This window comes from Apodemus sylvaticus, chromosome 12 (genome assembly GCF_947179515.1).
Source record: "Apodemus sylvaticus chromosome 12, mApoSyl1.1, whole genome shotgun sequence".
NCBI lineage: Eukaryota > Metazoa > Chordata > Mammalia > Rodentia > Muridae > Apodemus > Apodemus sylvaticus.
This window is the reverse complement of record NC_067483.1, coordinates 16,117,264-16,135,885: the sequence shown is the minus strand read 5'-3', so window position 1 is coordinate 16,135,885 and position 18,622 is coordinate 16,117,264. Positions and strand designations below refer to the sequence as shown.

The window sequence follows — 18,622 nt, the reverse complement described above, 5'->3', positions numbered from 1 at the left end:
AAATGACAAGGTACTTTTTCTCTTGAATTTACAACTAGAAGAAAAAAACAAAGCAATTTGTTTGGTTTAAATATATAAGATGTGTGTAGCCACTTCATTTTTGTTTCTGATTAGTTTTAAAGTTATAAATATGTTTTACATGTCTTGGCTGTAGATTATTGGCTTATAAGGTATTAGGTATGATTAAAAAATTGTAAAAATGACAAGAAAAAAGTTAGCTTGAAACTGATAACTCATGCTTAGAGTCACTCAGAACAACACATGACATGAGCCAACCCAAGAAGTCTCTAAAGATATTTCTAAATTAGGATAATATTTTGTGTAATTCTTATCCTAGAAACTAGACTCATAAAAGATACGATTTAAAACAATGTCTCTTTAATAAGGTATTAAAAGTTACACTGTCATAATTCATATATAAGAACTGACAGTCAAACTTTATAACATGAAAATAATACTTTTGACATAGATTTTAAAGAGTACAGATTGGTTAAAATTTGGTTTTACTTTCCAAAGTTATGGTTATACTCTAATATTACAAAAAAACTTAAAAATTATAATTAAACTGCCAGTGTTCCATTAGTTACAGTCTACAATTCAATCATAAACTCAAGATTTCAATTAACCGATATTTGTAATTAAGAAAAAATCAGACAAGTAGAGATCATTACAAGATTTATAAAACGTTAATGAAATTATGGAATTTATGGGAACATAACAACCTGGCTTACCTTCTGCCATTCCAAAAATATGTATAAAATTATTATAGATTTAAAGGATTGCTTTTATACTGTTCCTTTACATCCTGATAGTTGTAAAGAGTTTGCTTTTAGCGAGCTTATAATTTTAAGTAACCTATGAAATGATATCATAAGAAAGTTTTGCCTCAAGGATGGATACATGGTCTTACATTTTGTAAAAAAAATATTGTCTCTGCTTCAATACAAAAGTTAAGACTTTAAATTTTTCAGTGTATATTATTCATTATATTGTGTAAATTTTATTAGCTAATTCCTCTGATAGAGTTTTACTACAAGCCTTTACTCTTATACAACAAGCGTTAAAATTTGGGAGTAGTTGTTGCTCCAGAAAAGATTCAATGACAATATTCTTTCCAATATTTGGGACCTCAGTTTTATCCTAAACAAACTGTGACACAAAAAATTCAAATAAGAAAAGATAGTTTGCTTACTTTTAGGAAGCTTCTAAGAGATGTTACTTGGCTAAGACCTCACCTTCATCTTACCACAGGAAAACTTAAGCCTTTGTTTGATGTTCTCAAGGAGGATACAAATTAACTGGTGAGGGATGAATAACTTTAAAGAAAATAAAAGAAACTACTATAATTATTTGTTGGCTATTTACATTATAGCTATTCATGTGCCCACAACAGTATTTCACAAAAGGGACCATTAATGTAGATTAATTTTTCTTCATCCCCAAGAAAAGTTTAAACATCCTATTATAAAACTGTTGATGTGTTAATAAAAAAATTATAAGATAAAATCATAAAAATATTTTAGAAAAAATGCCTTAGGAGTCCAGCAGGCCCCGGCGGGAGCCTTCAGGTGTCTGCTTTGGGATCTGAACAGCCTGGGCCACAGCACTAGGTCTCCAGGAAGTGCAAGAGGTCTGGTGTGCACCCTGAGGCAGACTGGGAGCACACAGCTTGCTCCCAGTGGCTCGGACCTTAGGTTGCAGTCCTGAGGCCTCTGGCAGGAGCCTTCAGATCTCCGCTTTGGGATCCAGAACAGCCTGGGCTGCAACGCCACATCTCCAGGTCCCGCAAGAGGCCAGAGGGGCACCCGGGAGGCCGGCTGGGAGGAGTCAGTGTGCTCTGGTGACTCCAGCAGGCCCCGGCAGGAGCCTTCAGGTGTCTGCTTCATTATCTGAACAGCCTGTGCCACAGCACCCTGTCTCCAGGCAGTGCAGGAGGTCAGCTGTGCAGTAGAGGCCACCTGAGAAGAGGCAGCTTGCACTGGTGAGTCCAGCATTGACAAGACCAACTAACAGCAGTGAGAACTAGATGGCAAAAGGCAAACGCAGGAATGTCACTAACAGAAATAAAGGCAATATGGCAGCATCTGAACCCAATTCTCCTTTAACAGCATGTCCTGGATACCCCATCACACCAGAAAAACAAGATTTGGATTTAAAATCACTGGTCATGATGCTGGTAGAGGAACACATGAAGGACATACTTAAAGAAATTCAGGAGAAAATGGATCAAAAGTTAGAAGCCCTTACAAGGGAAACACAAAAATCATTGAAAGAAATTCAGGAGAATACAAAAGCCAATAAGGAGGAAACAAAAATCACTTGAAGAAATACAGGAGAACTTTGGCCAACAGGCTGAGGTCATGAGAGAGGAAACACAAAAATCTCTTAAAGAATTACAGGAAAGCACAAACAAGCAAGTGAAGGAGCTAAGCAAAACCATCCAGGATCTAAAATCAAAAGTAGAAACAACTAAGAAAACTCAAAGGGAAACAACTTTGGAGATAGAAAACCTTGGGAAGAAATCAGGGGACATAGATGCAAATATCAACAACAGAATACAAGAGATAGAAGAAAGAATCTCAGACGCTGAAGATACCATAGAAACCATGGACTCAACAGTTAAAGAAAATGCAAAATGCAAAAAACTTGTAACCCAAAATATCCAGGAAATCCAGGACAAAATGAGAAGACCAAACCTAAGGATTATAGGCATAGATGAGAGTGAAGATTTACAACTTAAAGGGCCAGCAAATATCTTCAACAAAATTATGGAAGAAAACTTCCCTAACCTAAAGAGAGAGATGCCCATGAATATACAAGAAGCGTACAGAACTCCAAACAGACTGGACCAGAACAGAAATACCACCTGTCACATAATAATCAAAACACCAAATGTACTAAACAAAGAAAGACTATTAAAGGCAGTAAGAGAAAAAGACCAAGTAACGTATAAAGGAAGACCTATCAGAATCTCACCAGACTTCTCACCTGAGACTATGAAAGCTAAAAGATCCTGGGTAGATCTCATGCAGACTCTAAGAGAACACAAATGCCAGCCAAAACTACTATACCCAGCAAAACTCTCAATCACCATAGATGGAAAAACTAAGATATTCCATGACAAAGCCAAGTTTACCCAATATCTATCCACAAACCCAGCTCTACAAAGGATAATAGGAGGAAAACAGCAATACAAGGAGGGAAACTTCACCCTGGAAAAAGCAAGATAGTAACCTTCTTTCATCAAACCCAAAAGAAGTTAACCAATCAAATTTAAAAAATAACATCAAAAATGACAGGAAGTAATAATCACTATTCCTTTATATCTCTTAACATCAATGGACTCAATGCCCCAATAAAAAGACATAGACTAACCGACCGGATATGTAAACAGGACCCTACATTTTTTTGCATACAGGAAACACACCTCAGGGTCAAAGACAAACACTGCCTTAGAGTAAAAGGCTGGAAGACAATTTTACAAGCAAATGGTCTCAGGAAACAAGCTGGAGTAGCCATTCTAATATCAGATAAAATTGACTTTCAACCTAAAGTCATCAAAAGAGACTCTGAGGGACACTTCTTGTTGGTCAAAGGAAAAATACAACAAGAAGAACTCTCAATCCTGAACATCTATGCTCCAAATGCAAGGGCACCCTCATTCATAAAAGAAACTTTATTAAAACTCAAAGCACACATTGCACCTAACACAATAATTGTGGGTGACTTCAACACTGCACTTTCCTCAATGGACCGATCAGGAAAACAGAAACTGAACAGGGACAGAGTGAAACTAATTGAAGCTTTGGATCAATTAGATTTAACAGATATAAATATATATACACACACACTAACAGCTTAATTACACAACTGAAAGCCCTGGAAAAAAAGAAGCTATTTCACCCAGGAGGAGTAGAAGGCAGGAAATCATCAAACTCAGGGCCGAAATCAATCAAGTAGAAACAAAGAGAACCATACAAAAAAATCAACAAAACCAGGGGCTGGTTCTTTGAAAAATCAACAAGATAGATAAACCCTTATCCAGACTAACCAAAGGGCACAGAGACAGTATCCAGATTAACAAAATTAGAAATGAAAAGGGAGATATAACAACAGAAACTGAGGAAATTCAAAAAAAATCATTAGATCCTACTACAAAAGCCTATACTCAACACAACTGGAGAATCTGGAGGAAATGGACAGTTTCCTAGACAGATATCAGACACCAAAACTAAATCAGGATCAAATAGATAATCTAAACAGTCCCATAACACCTGAAGAAATAAACAGAGTCATAGAATGTCTCCCAACCAAAAAAAGCATGGGACCAGATGGCTTCAGTGCAGAATTCTTTCAGACCTTCATAGAAGACCTAACACCAATACTCTTCAAACAGGAAGGAACCACAAAATAGAAACAGAAGGAACTTTACCCAGCTCGTTCTATGAAGCCACAATTACGCAGATATCAAAACCACACAAAGATCCAACAAAGAAAGAGAACTTCAGGCCAATTTCTCTTATGAATATTGATGCAAAAATACTTAATAAAATTCTTGCCAACCAAATCCAAGAACACATAAAAAACGATCACCCACCCTGATCAAGTAGGCTTCATTCCAGGGATGCAGGGAAATGACACCCTTCAAAATAGCCACAAATAATATAAAGTATCTTGGTGTGACTATAACCAAACAAGTGAAAGTTCTATACGACAAGAACTTTAGGTCTCTGAAGAAGGAAATCGAAGAAGACCTCAGAAAATGGAAAAATCTGCCATGCTCGTGGATCGGCAGGATTAATATAGTTAAAATGGCCATCTTGCCAAAAGCGATCTACAGATTCAACGCAATCCCCATCAAAATCCCAACTCAGTTCTTCACAGAGTTAGAAAAAGCAATTCTCAAATTCATCTGGAATAACAAAAAACCCAGGATAGCTAAAACTATTCTCAATAACAAAAGAAATTCTGGGGGAATCAGTATCCCTGACTTCAGGCAATACCACAGAGAAATAGTGTTAGAAACTGCATGGTATTGGCACAGTGACAGACAAGTGGACCAATGGAATAGAATTGAAGATCCAGAAATGAATCCACACACCTATGATTACTTGATCATCGACAAAGGAGCCAAAAACATCCAGTGGAAAAAAGATAGCCTTTCAACAAATGGTGCTGGTTTAATTGGAGGTCAGCATGCAGAAGAATGCTAATTGATCCATTCTTATCTCCATGTACTAAAATTCACTCCAAGTGGATCAAGGACCTCCATGTAAAACCAGACCCACTGAAACTAATAGAAAAGAAACTGGGGAAGACCCTTGAGGACATGGGCACAGGGGAAAAGTTCCTGAACAGATCACCAATAGCTTATGCTCTAAGATCAAGAATTGACAAATGGAACCTCATAAAATTACAAAGTTTCTGTAAGGCAAAGGACACTTTTGGAAGGACAAAATGGCAACCATCAAATTGGGAAAAGATATTCATCAACCCTACATCTGATAGAGGGCTAATATCCAATATATACAAAGAACTCAAGAAGTTAGACCCCAGGGAACCAAATAACCCTATTAAAAATGGGGTACAGATCTAAACAAAGAATTTTCACCTGAAGAAATTCAGTTGGCCGAGAGGCACCTTAAGAAGTGCTCAACATCATTAGTCATTAGGGAAATGCAAATCAAAACAACCCTGAGATTTCACCTTACACCAATCAGAATGGCTAAGGTCAAAAACTCAGGAGACAGCAGGTGTTGGCGAGGATGTGGAGAAAGAGGAACACTCCTCCACTGCTGGTGGGGCTGTAAGATGGTACAACCACTGTGGAAATCAGTCTGGCGGTTCCTTAGAAAACTGGACATGACACTTTGGAGGACCCTGCCATACCTCTCCTGGGCATATACCTAAAGGATTCCCTGGCATGCAATAAAAGACACATTCTCCATTATGTTCATAGCAGCCTTATTTGTAATAGCCAGAAGCTAGAAAGAACCCAGATGCCCCTCAAAGGAGGAATGGATACAAAAAATGAGGTATATTTACACAATGGAATACTACTCAGCAATTAGAAACAATGAATTCACAAAATTTTTAGGCAAATGGTTTGATCTGGAAAATATCATCCTAAGTGAGGTAACCCACTCACAAAAGAATACACATGGAATGCAATCTCTGATAAGTGGATATTAATTAGCCCAGAAGCCCTGAATACCCAAGGCACAAATCACATAACAAATGACTCCCATGAAGAAGTATGGAGAGGGTCCTGATCCTGGAAAGGATTGATCTAGCATTGGAGGGGAGTATAAGGACAGAGGAAAAGGAGGGAGGTGATTGGAGAATGGATGGAGAGAAGAAGGTTTATGGGACATATGGGAAGGGGGGATCCGGGAAAGGGGAAATCATTTGGAATGTAAACAAAGAATAAGAAAATAAAAATATTAAAAAATATATATAAAAATGCCTTAAAAACCTGATGAAACATTTATTCCTTATTTCCAAACAACAATTAAATTGGTTATTATGAAATACTGATATTTGGCCTATTACATGACAAATGTTTTAGACAAAATTGGTAATCATCCAAAGGACAAGTTGTTACAATTTGCTTTTATAAATGCTTTTATATTTCTAAGTTTGTATATATAGCCAATAGAAAAAGTGCTTATTATATTTGCAGATGATTCATCTAATAAGAAAACAACATATATAATTGGCTCACATATTTATTCTCTTGTTTCCCCCCTGCTTCACAAATAATTAAATTATGTGTTATAGCCACTGTTTAAAATGTTAAAATATCAAATTTTTAATTTGTATATGGATATAGCCAAGATCATAGTTTACGATTGCTTAAAATTGTTCCTTTTCTTCATACTGCTAATTCTCACATTTTACAACTATTTATACAAATACAACTCAAATTCAGAGAAAATGCTGTTACTTTAAAGGACTGCCTTTGGACATTGAAGAGCTCACACTAGATTGCCTGGACAGACCTCTTAGGGCAAGGCCACAATAGAACTATACACCAGACAGATTATAGGCCTTACACAAGAACAACTGGCCATACAATCTCGTTGTTTACATCATCAAAATAATAATAGTTTGTGACAATAATTTGGTATTTCTAGAAAATATACATGTCAAATTGTAAAGACCTGTTCTCAGATTCTGCCTGTACCACATAAGGGTGTTAATCCTCAAAGACATACCTAATTAATTATGACAAATAGGTGGTACTCATTCTGATTTTAGAAAATTAAAATATACAGATGTGACTATTAAGACCTTTTCAAGCTTTTTAGTTAAAACTGTTTTAACAAGAAAACAACATATATAATTGGTTCAGATGTTTATTCTCTTGAGTTTTCCCCCTGCTTCACAAATAATTAAATTATGTGTTATAGCCACTGTTGAAAATGTTAAAATATCAAATTTTTAATTTGTATACAGATATAGCCAAGCTCATAGCTTACAATTGCTTAAAATTATTTAACAAGAAAAACAACTAAAAATATAATCAGTCATTGCCTATATTATTTCTCTATGCTTGGTGTTCCAAATCAGATTAAAACAGATAATAGAACTGGCTATTACAGTTAAAGATTTGAGATGTTTTGTGAAAAATTTAATATTACCCATATTACTGATATTATTTATAATTCTCAAGGACAAGGTAATGCAAAACTTTAAAACAATATCTTTTTAAAAGACAAACAAGAGGAATTATATTCCCATATACCACATTATTTAAATCATGCTTTTTATTTTAAAAAATTAAATTTGAATGCCAAGGAACTCTTTGCTGAGTGTCTATGGCACCCTATAACTAGGCATGCTTACGCCTAGGGGAAATGGAAGGATCCACTTTCTGATATATGGCATGATCCTGATCAGGTATTTAATATGGGGAAGAGGGCATGTTTGTGTTTTTCTGCAGGATGCTATAGGAATGTGCTAGCTGCCACAGTGACTGGTGAGACATGCTACAGCTGGGACAGAGAATGATGCCGACCCGTGAGCTTGCTGAGTGCCCTTACCATGGTGACAGGAAAGCCATATTGGACATATGTTCTTGACTTGCCTTTGCTTGCCTATATCCCAAATTGGACAAGCTGTCTTGCTTCAAGCTTTTAGAACTTGTAGGACAGAGAACAAGGAGACTTTAGAAACTAAGAAAAATTAATCAAAAAGAGAAGTTATAATGACTCTTCTCTTTCCTTTAATGTGACCAGTTATTCTGACTCCATCATGGATTGGCCTAGATATCAATCCAATATTAGAAATACGAGTGATGAAGACGGCTCAAAATCCCTATCAGCCAGCTGTCTAGCCACTCTATTCCCTAGATGGGATCATGGAAAACAAATAAATTTTGTGCCCCTGTCCAGCTCATCTTTAAAAGAACAAAAAAAGGGAGAATTGTGCCCTTCCCCCAGCCTTGGGTAGGTTAAACAAACCCCTGGATGGTTTTACAACTTGGCCCTTGCAGCATTTGCAATTCCGCCCCCTACAGGAGCTTTGAGGAGTTGACTGCCTGTTGAGCTTTACAATTTCAATCCAGCTGAAACCAAGGATGGATTTGTGGGTTTTCCCTATATAAACACAGTGCTGAAAATTAAACTTTGTGCCTTGATCAGAAACCTTTGTATTGGCTTCCTCTTTATCTCACCAGCCCATCCTTTTTCATTTCCAGACTCCTTTTCAGGTACCCAGTTCTCTGTGGCTGCTGGACAGCTACATAAAAGCCTGGAAATGAATGGATATATGTTGGGAGGGAGCATAAAGGTCCTTGTGCCCACAGATCTCCAGGGAACCCAGAAATATTAAGCACCCAGGATTGTTCTTTCAAAGGGAAGGACATACAACGTGTTTTTTTCAGAAAGGTGGGAATTGGAGGTGAGTGATTAACAGCCTGGTGATTTATGTTATCTGTTAGGCCAGGCCTTATAATGCTCCTACAGCCTGGACTGGATTTGGCTAGTAATCTAAATGACCCTCACCTCCAGAGGCTCCCCAAGCTCCCACAACCTGGGCAGAGGCAGTTAAGACCTAAAATGACCTCTGCGCTAACTGTATGATCGAGAGACCAGGCCAGAGTTTTCCCTAAGTCCTTAAATTAGCATAGGAAGACTATCTTTAGAACCCATCTCCTTGGAGGAAATTGTATGTGCCCTGAATCAAGTTTTAATGTAATTATACTTCCTTGTGCACTGGAGATTGTATTACAACAGGAAACTTTTCCCCAAATTCTGTTTTAAAAACACTGATCATAAAGTGCCTGGCATCAGACTCCCTTAAGTCAATCTGAGCTGAGTTTTCATTCTCACCTCTGCACAGTTTACATCTTTGCTTGGACATCTGAAAGCTCTACCTTACATATATTTATGATCAATTCATTCAATTTTTTGTAAAGATAACAAGAATATGTAATAGGGTGAAAGAACAGACATTGATGACTAGTATTTGGAAAATTGGCTGTCTACCTACAGAATAACCCTACCTTGTCCCCTTCACAATAAGCAAATGAAGTAGAGACTTAAGATCTGAAAGTAAATTTACTAGAAGAATGTTATATCACATTGGTCTGGGATATGATATTTTGGATATAACCATAATGGCACAGAGGCAGAAAGAGCAAAAGTAAACAAATGAAATTGCACCAAACTGAATATTCTACACACCAAAGGAAACAATTAAAAGGTGAAAGAAAACCCAAGGTTTGGGGGACATATAAGGAGCTAGTATTCAAAATGCAAAAGTATCCTATTCTTTAAGGCTGAATGTTTGTAATAACTGATGTGTGTTTAACAGTTGTCACCTTGTTGTGCATTTAATACATAGCTCCTTTTAATATTCTCATATCTTTGGAAAAATTATCCTAATCATCAGATAAGCAAAATGAAGATTAGGAAAATTAAGTCACTTTCAACTAAGATTTAAAACTATCTATGTGGAGTTCCAGGTATTCTTACTGTGCTTATAGATTGTTTTTACAGAGGCAATTTTGAATTAAAAATTAATAAAATTTGGCAGAAATTGCAGTCTGTTTTAAGGTTCTTGAGGCAAAGAAACTGCAATTTTCTTAAGAATTTAATTTGAATTACATGTGTATACATTGTGTATCTTTGTGGAGTTTGTGTATTTGAACAGGTTCCTGCCAAGGCCAGGGGAAGGTATTGACTCCCCTGGAGTTGGAGCTAATGGGCAACCGTGAGCCACTTGATGTGAGTGCTGGGTGCCACACTAGGTCTCTCCTCCCAAACTGGAATTTTGTTGGTAATACAATTCCAAAGTGGAGTGTTTTGCATACTGCAGCTTGGTGAGTTGTGCAATTTATATGATTGATTGTGATTAGGATTAAAAGAAAATGAGATCGAATGAGATATATGCATGCCAAAATATCACATGCAATCAGGGCGAATATTGATATAAAGCTTCTATCTATCTATCTATCTATCTATCTATCTATCTATCTATCTATCTATCTATCTATCTTATCTATCTTATCTATCTATCTATCTATCTATAGATAAGAATGTATATGAAATGCTTTTCTTCAAATACACACATTTCTTTGGAGATTCATGATTGCCACTCAGAGAGTTCAGGTTTAAAGGGGTAGTGGATGAGTTGGATCCAGAGAAGTTGAAGTAACTTCTGTTATGAATTAAGATAGAATAACTTCTGTTATGATGTCTTAAATCTTACGAAATTTAAGGAAGCCAATTAACCTCTCTCCCTATGATCCTGTTTAATGGACATTTGTTATTTGCCAGACTTAGTTTAACATATCATATGTAGTGAGTCACCTATCCTCGTAATACCACCACTGTCAGGCACTATTATCATTTTTGTTTTACAGATAAGAATATCTTGAGGTTTCAGAGGCTGAATCACTTATTCAAGGTCACACTACTGGGAATCAAATATACACAGTTCAGCTTCATGTCTAGCACCTTAGCCACCTTATTGGCTGTTATTGACATATGAATTATAGAAGATTGCCCAAGAACACAGCTTTACCACTTCAAGAGGAGACATGATAACAAATGGTTAACTTTTAAATAAAAACACTTGTGTACTTACAAAATTATTTTAAAATAAGCTCAAGTGTGCTATTTTTCAGGGCATACTTGTAATTTAGCCTCAAAATGTATCAGCTGCTTTAAGAGTTAAATTTTCTTTTAGGAAATAGAAGTTGGCAAATGACATTCTGGTCTTTTAGCTCTCAGACACATGAAAAGCCCCACAGTTGGTCTACAGAACATTAACTGGATGGAAGCTCTCCAGGGTGTAGGGTTATTTCTGGGGTTGGGGGGCTGTCCCATTAGGAGTCATAAACCTACTCCCACATGACAAATGTCACAGATGGCATGGGGCATGAAGAGATGGGAATAACCAAGTCACAGGACCCCTGACAGCACCGCCTGGTTCACACAGCAGGAGCCTGCCTTCAGGAGCTTCTCTCATCAAGTAGAATCCCCCTTCAATTTCCCAAGCCAGGCTCCAGTGAGGCAATAATGGCCTTCATTTCTCTGAATGGGGCACTGGGCCAATTTCCGGGGTGCAGGAGAACAAATTGAAAGTTCAGATACAGATGGAAAATGAGAAAATTGGGACCTAGTAGTGAATCCTATAGGTGGTTTTCCTGTCTCCAGCTGTAGTGTTTCTACCTATTATGAGCAGAATCTGCTTAGGGTACACATGCGAAGCTGCTGTCAGCAGACAGGATTGCCATTTGTCTGCTTGGGTGAAGGCATTCTCTGTCACGAGTGTGCTTGCTGGATTCACACATTTCAGGATGATACAGAAAGCCTGGCTGTTTCCATACCAGCAGAAGCTGCTTCTAGTTGCTAAATGGCTCAGTATCCTCCTAACTTTCTACAGTGTTTGGAGCCTTACTAGTGAATAATGACCAACACATAAGCTTTTCAGAGAGGAGATTATTGAAACCCTAATAATCCTTTTAAAGAAGTATTAAATGGCCTTTACTTTATAATATTTTAACTGTAGGTGGTATGTTGACCTGGGAGGCTCTTTAGCATGCACTTTGTTTTTAATAGTCCATACCATTAATTATTTATAATAAAAGTGTATGAATTAGCTATGTAACATAATATACAAATTATTTTAAGATTAAATTTTATTCTAAATTTTATTTATAATACTTTGTGTCTGTTAGTTTATGTGAGTGTACAAGCACATTTTTGTGCAAGTATGCAAAATTTGCTCATATAAAGACATAATGAGTGCTTCAACTCCATTGGGAACTGACATTAGCAGGCATTTGCAGAAGCTTTTCTGTGATAGGTTCTGAACTCTGATGTTCATGATTGATCAGCAAAGCCTCTTAACTACTGAACCATCTCTCTATCTCCTCAAATTAACTTTTATATAAAAAGAGGATAACATGGATAATTTTGAGAACTATACTAGGGGAAAGTGATTCCAAATAGCTTAGTAAATAAAAACTACACAGTTGACTTTTCAATACTTTCCTTTTTGAGATCTGAGAATTTAGAACTCTTGATGTCCTTTGTGGACCTAGAGGCTATTTTCTATATTGCTTTGGGATGGCGCAGAGTCAAGTTTCCTATATCCACCAATGTGAACTCTATTACTTGCTAACAAAAATTTAGAGGGGCAATTGTATATGTGACTCCATGTCTTCCTATCTCCAAGTATTGGACCTTGGTTTTTCCAGTTTCTCGCCAAGAATGCAGAGTCCTGCCCCAGAACAGCATTTTGACCCTCACCTTCATCTTTGTGCTCTAGTTCTCATCTTGTCTAAGCTCTTTGGAACCTACTGGAGCTCCTTACGACTACCCCATGCTGACAGAAGTCTTCAAAGGGCCTATCTCAAGTGACATTTTTTGTTAGCCAGACAGGTTCCTTCACATTGCTTGTCTTATTATGCTGCATTCATGAGTGAATCTTGAGCCGTGAGTACGTCCCTGCCCCCGCCACTGACCACCACTGAGATGTCTTCGGATAATGGCTGTAGTACTGAATCCCAGACATACCCTGTGAGGCTGTGTGTGTGCTGCGTGTGCACTGTGCAAATGCGTGTGCATCTAATAATATTTAGTCTCTGACTTATTTGTTGCTTATCAGTGTGCCTCCTAATCAGATCTTGTTTCCAGTGATTATCACATAGAGTTATATAGTGAAAATTTGGAAGACAATATGGAAATATACTGTCCCTTTCATATTCTATTTTAGAACTTAGATTTTTTTTTTCATTTATATCTGTGCTTGTTTCATTTGTCTCTGCCATGAGGCTTTATCCTCTACAGTAGTCCCACATTTGACATGAAAACTAACTACTACATCATAAAACAATAAATATATAATTAACAACTCATCACAAAGCACATAATCATGTTTTTCTGAAAATATAAATTTGTGATACATTTGTTTCACTTTTGTTTTCATTATTATGGGGGACATTATAGTTTCACTCACGTTGCCTTATAAAAAAGAGCTTAAGATTGAAATGTAAATTTATAAGGTTTTTATAATTCAGAAATATTTGTTGTTTTTGTAAAAATTAGAGAACTAAAATTAATTTTAGCCATTTTGATGCTTGAACATGTAATGTGTTTACTAGTTAGTCAGAGGGAGCAGATTTCCCCCCGGTGTAGTTATCCCCTAGAGAAAACCATTCTTGTTAAACTCTAAAAGCACATTTTCATTAAATACAAAACGGCACCAGATGAGGGAAGCCGCCAGGTGACAGAAAAGGCATTTGATAAATGGGGGTGTGTTTAAAACGTTTTATCTGTACTAAAGCTGCAGATTCATTTTACTGTGTGGCTTTCAACAATTAATGTGACAGATGGCCTCAAACAGCCTTGGAATTCTAATCGTTTGTGAATCTGGATTCAGAGGCTTGGCAGTGGTGTGGAAGGTTGAGGTATCAGCCTGCTGACCAGCTGTTTACACTTTGCTTCCAGAGTGAACCCTAAATAGCCAAGATTGCAAGAGTAATTCTCCAGGCTTGAGGCAGAAGCATCTTGGGTGGAATCTTCAGTATCAAAATATAGCTTGTAGAGACAGGTGTAGGCCTGTGTGTAGTATAGAGGACTCTGGCCATTCTGTCTGTCATCAAAGCTACTGATCTGAGGAGGAGTTTCCATGTCTGTTTTTTTTTTTTTTTCTCGAATATAAAGGAATATGTTGAATGATAAATTTGATGTGTGGTACTTTCCCACTTTGATTGTTTATTTAGTTTTTGAGATAGGGGACTCAATGTATATAACTATGCAGGGCACCACTCTATAGTCGTATAGCTCTGGCTGGCCTGGAACTCACTATGCAGATCACACTTGATGTTCTCTTTCTCTGCCTTCCAGGTGCTGTAATTACAGGTATGTGCTATTACAAACTTGCTCTTTTCCATTTGTTTTAAATGTGAAAATGCCAAAATCTAATAAAACTTGAAAGAATGTACAGTGAATATATTTACAACTAAGTGATTGCAAATTACAAAAATCAGCAGTCTTTCTATATACAAGTAATAAACTCGGAGGAAGGAAGCAGGAAGAAGTTAATTCACTATCACTTAAAAATACCCAAGGCTGAAATTAACCTAGGAGAAGTTAAAGATCTTTACAATGAAAACTTTGAAATAGTGAAGAAGGAAACTAAAGAAGATACTAGAATATGAAAAAGTACTCCATTCTCGGATCGATAGAATTAGTATTGTAAGAATGGCCACATTACAGAGATCCCAAATTCACTGTAATCCCCATCAAAATTCCAATTACATTCTTCACAGAGCTTGGAAAACCAATTTCAAATTCATATGGAAGCAAAATGTTTATGCCCATAGACTGGTGCTGCTGTCAGCTGCTATGGCAACTGCAGAGGCTAATAGCAGGTCAAAATGATGAGACTAATCATTGAATATTCAGCTGCAAAACAGCATCTGCATGTACCCTTCAATGTTCAAGGAATATTGTAGAGGAGGGGTGGGAAGAATTTAAGAGCTGGAAGAAGTGATAGAGTGTTGAGGAATGCTGTCCTCTAAGCATGATATGGCTACTGCATGCTTGAGTCACACCAGCTATGATTACTTGCTGAAGATTAGACCCACCCAAATGTTGCCATGGAAGTGGGAGGGGTCCTGAGGTCTCAGCATTCTCTGCCATTCTATATGAAGATAATGATTGCAAGAGGAGGAAGAAACATTTTCTTCAGAGGTGTAGCCAATTGAGAGATGCCCACACTACTGCAAATTACCCTATACCGATGTTCCTGTAGGCACCCTCACAAAATTCACTAGATACTCCTAACCCAGAGAAAACCTCTAACACCAAACATTCAACCAACCAACCAAACAACTGACCAACCAATCAACCAACCAACCAACTGATCAACCAACTGACCGACCAAACAACCAACCAAACAAACAAACAAAAATCCCCAAAGGCATGAAAGCATAATGGGTACTAATTGGGAAGAGAATCAGAGAGAATGGGAGGGGGACAAAAGAGGGTAATAGGAAGTGTGAGTGAAAAACAATTCATTGTGTCCATCTACAAAAATGACAGCTTGAAGCCTATTGCTATGTAAGTATGCATAACATATACTAATAAGAGCAAAGAAGACTCCTAAATATCCAAAGCAATACAATGGAGGTATCATAATTCCTGATGGCAAATTATGCTAAAGAGCCGTATTCACAAAATAACCGAGTTCCTGGCACAAACACAGACATGTAACCAACACAATAGAAAATAGAACCCAGAAATAAACCCAGACAGCTGTAGCCACCTGATTTTTTTTTTTTACAAACTTGTCAAAAAATTGTATATTGGCAAAGAAACAAGCACTTAAATAAATGATGCTGAGAACAGTTAATATCAGGACACTCAGTGGTGAAACTAGAGCCATGTCTTTCACCCTTTACAAAAATCAGCTCTAGACCTTAACAGGTCCTAACAGAGCATAAAACCTTGAAATTTCCAGTGAAAATCCAGGTAATGTATTTCAAGATACAGATATGGGAAGGAATTCAACTACACAGGGAAGATCTGAGAACTGGCAAATATGATTACATGAAGTCAAGCAGCTTCCGCAAAAGAAACAATCTTCATGCCAGATAGGTACCCTATGCAAGGGAAGAAGTCTGTTCCAGCCATTCATCAGCTAGGAGATCAATGTCTAGAATACACAGAGAGCTACAAAAATTAAACACCAGTGCTCCCTACAAATCATCCACGTTGAGAAATGGGCTAATAAAATGAACTGACAGTTCTCAAAAGAAGAAATAAAAGCGGGTAATAAGCATTTGAAAATGCGTTCAATACTCTGGCCACCAGGGAAAGCAAATTATAACTACTCTGAGATTGCATTTCATCTCTAGAAAACAAACAAAAATGCTGCTGAGGATGTGGGGAAAGGAGGCCCTTAGACATCACTGGTGGAAGTGTAACCTGCTGCAGCTACTGTGGAAGTCAGTATGGGGTTCCAAAACTGAAAATAGAGCTACCATGGGACACAGCTGTATCTCCTCTGGGTGTGTTTATCCATAGAATTCCAAGTTCATATTCAACAGAGATACTTGCACAACCATGTTTTTTGCTGCTCTGTTCATAATAGCTAAATTGTGGGACCAGCCTAGACATCTATTTACCCATGAGTAGATAAAGAATATATAGCTAATATACACAGTGGAGTTTATTCATTTATGACAAAAGAAAAATGAAATCATCGCATTTTTCAGGGCCATAGATGGAGTAGGAGCTCGTGGTATGCAAAATAAACCAGACAAACCAAACTAATGTTTACTCAGATATGTGGAACCTAGATTTAAATGTGTGTGTATGTGTGTGTGTGTGAGAGAGAAAGATGTGAGGGAATATGACATAAAGATAGAAAGGGGACTAAAAAAAAAGAATATATCTTAAGGGAAATGGGATAGTGGAATCACTCTGATATGAAAGCAATGAAGACTATTTGTGGGGGAAGAGGTGGATCAGAAAAATGGAGTAAAGGGTAGTAGGGAAGACGATGAATAAGAATAAAGTATGAACATGTAAAAATGCTACAAAATCCATTATTTTGTGTGCTAACTTAAAAGACTAATAAAGTTTGAAAGGAGGAATGATTTTGAAGAATTTGACCTGTGTGTGTGTGTGCGCGCGCGCGCGCGCGCGTGCGCGCGCGCGTGCGCGTGACTCCAGTGGCTCTGTGTTGGTGGGTCTGTTCTTGGGTTGTTTGCATCACATCCCCAGGATGTTTAGCAATATCTAGGCACATGTCAGGTGGTAAAAGCTTGGAGGCTGATATTAGCATTTTGTAGGTGAAGATTGGACATCCTGGCATTTGAGTATTCAATTCCCAGGATTGGACCCCGAAATGAGCAAAGACTGATCCAGTTCCAAGTGGCAGTGGAGCTCTGACTGAGATGTAGGTTGTGTGTATGTGCATATCTGAACTAAATGAAAATGAAGCTAAGGCATGATGACATCTAATTTTCATTTACTTGATGTTGTCATGCTATTTGAACATCAGGAAGAACAAGAAAAGTCAGAGAAGTTTCTACAGATGGGATTTAAAGAGGAAGAACCAAAGGTGAGACTGCTAGAGTGTTACGTAGACGGTGAGGTGATGCCGGACTATATCAAGAAAGGGAAATCTATAGGAAAACCTGATTGAGTTGTTGGTCACGTCTGGGTCCTTGGCAGAAATGATCTGTATGGTTGTTCCAATTGTAACATCCTCTGGCACCTCCACAAAATAAAAGCCAGGCTCAAACACCGGGGGCTCGTCCACATCCTCCACGCTGATGTGAACTGTTGTTGTGTCCTGAAATGGACCAAGGTTCAGAAAACGCATCTCTAGGTGAGGATTGGAGCCTTCCACCTTCAGCGTGTAGCTCTTCTTGCTTTCAAAACTCAGGGGCTGAAAGGCAACAAGAACAGTGGTCAGCAGGAAGCATGGAACAGTGGTCAGCGGGAAGGGTTCGTGCCCTGAGTGACAAGAGCACCCAACACTGATGGTTAGAAGAGAACCCCAGATTCGCCAAAACGCGGAAAAAAGAAAAAAGTAAAAACAGGACCACCTTTAGTCTTGTTCTGAAGTTCTGGGTGATAACATCAGTTTGGTCATAGGTAATAAGGAAGGATGGTATCTGGAAGGCTCAGTTTTAACTCTTTGACTTTACCCTGCATGGTCTGTAGAGAAAGTTTGGGGAAACCTCATCGTCTTCACCAAATTGTAAGAAGAGGATTTGTTTCCCCAGAACCCTTCTGTCCCAAGCAGACAAAATGGCTGGGGGGCCTTGTGATTTGGCTTTCTCTTTTGGAATGATGTTGGACAATTAAGATCAAGTTCGTGTTCTGTCCTAGGATCCCTCTGTGATTAAGCTTATGGTTTTGTTTTCCTCTTAAATTTCTTTCAAGGGGAACCATTTTGGAGGAGGAATGGGACAGGGAGAGTGGAGGAGTAATGGGGAAGGAAAGAGGGGAATGAATATGAGCAAGTATAATGATATGGAGTCTACAAAATTTATAGGGAAACCCATCACTTTGTATGCTGGGTTAAAAAATGTGATAGACTTGTTTTCTTATTGACTTGCAAAGCAACAATGATTCTTTCTAAGGAA

General features: G+C 37.8%; 1 protein-coding gene across 1 annotated transcript in view; it reads right to left on the bottom strand.

The window, feature by feature from the left end:
• Cdh20 (cadherin 20) overlaps nucleotides 1-18,622 on the bottom strand; it is a 92,631-nt gene that overhangs the window by 34,197 nt on the left and 39,812 nt on the right. The window contains exon 7 of the mRNA XM_052201004.1: nucleotides 17,666-17,919. Within this exon, the coding sequence (XP_052056964.1) occupies nucleotides 17,666-17,919 (254 nt within the window). The remainder of the gene's footprint in view (nucleotides 1-17,665; nucleotides 17,920-18,622) is intronic.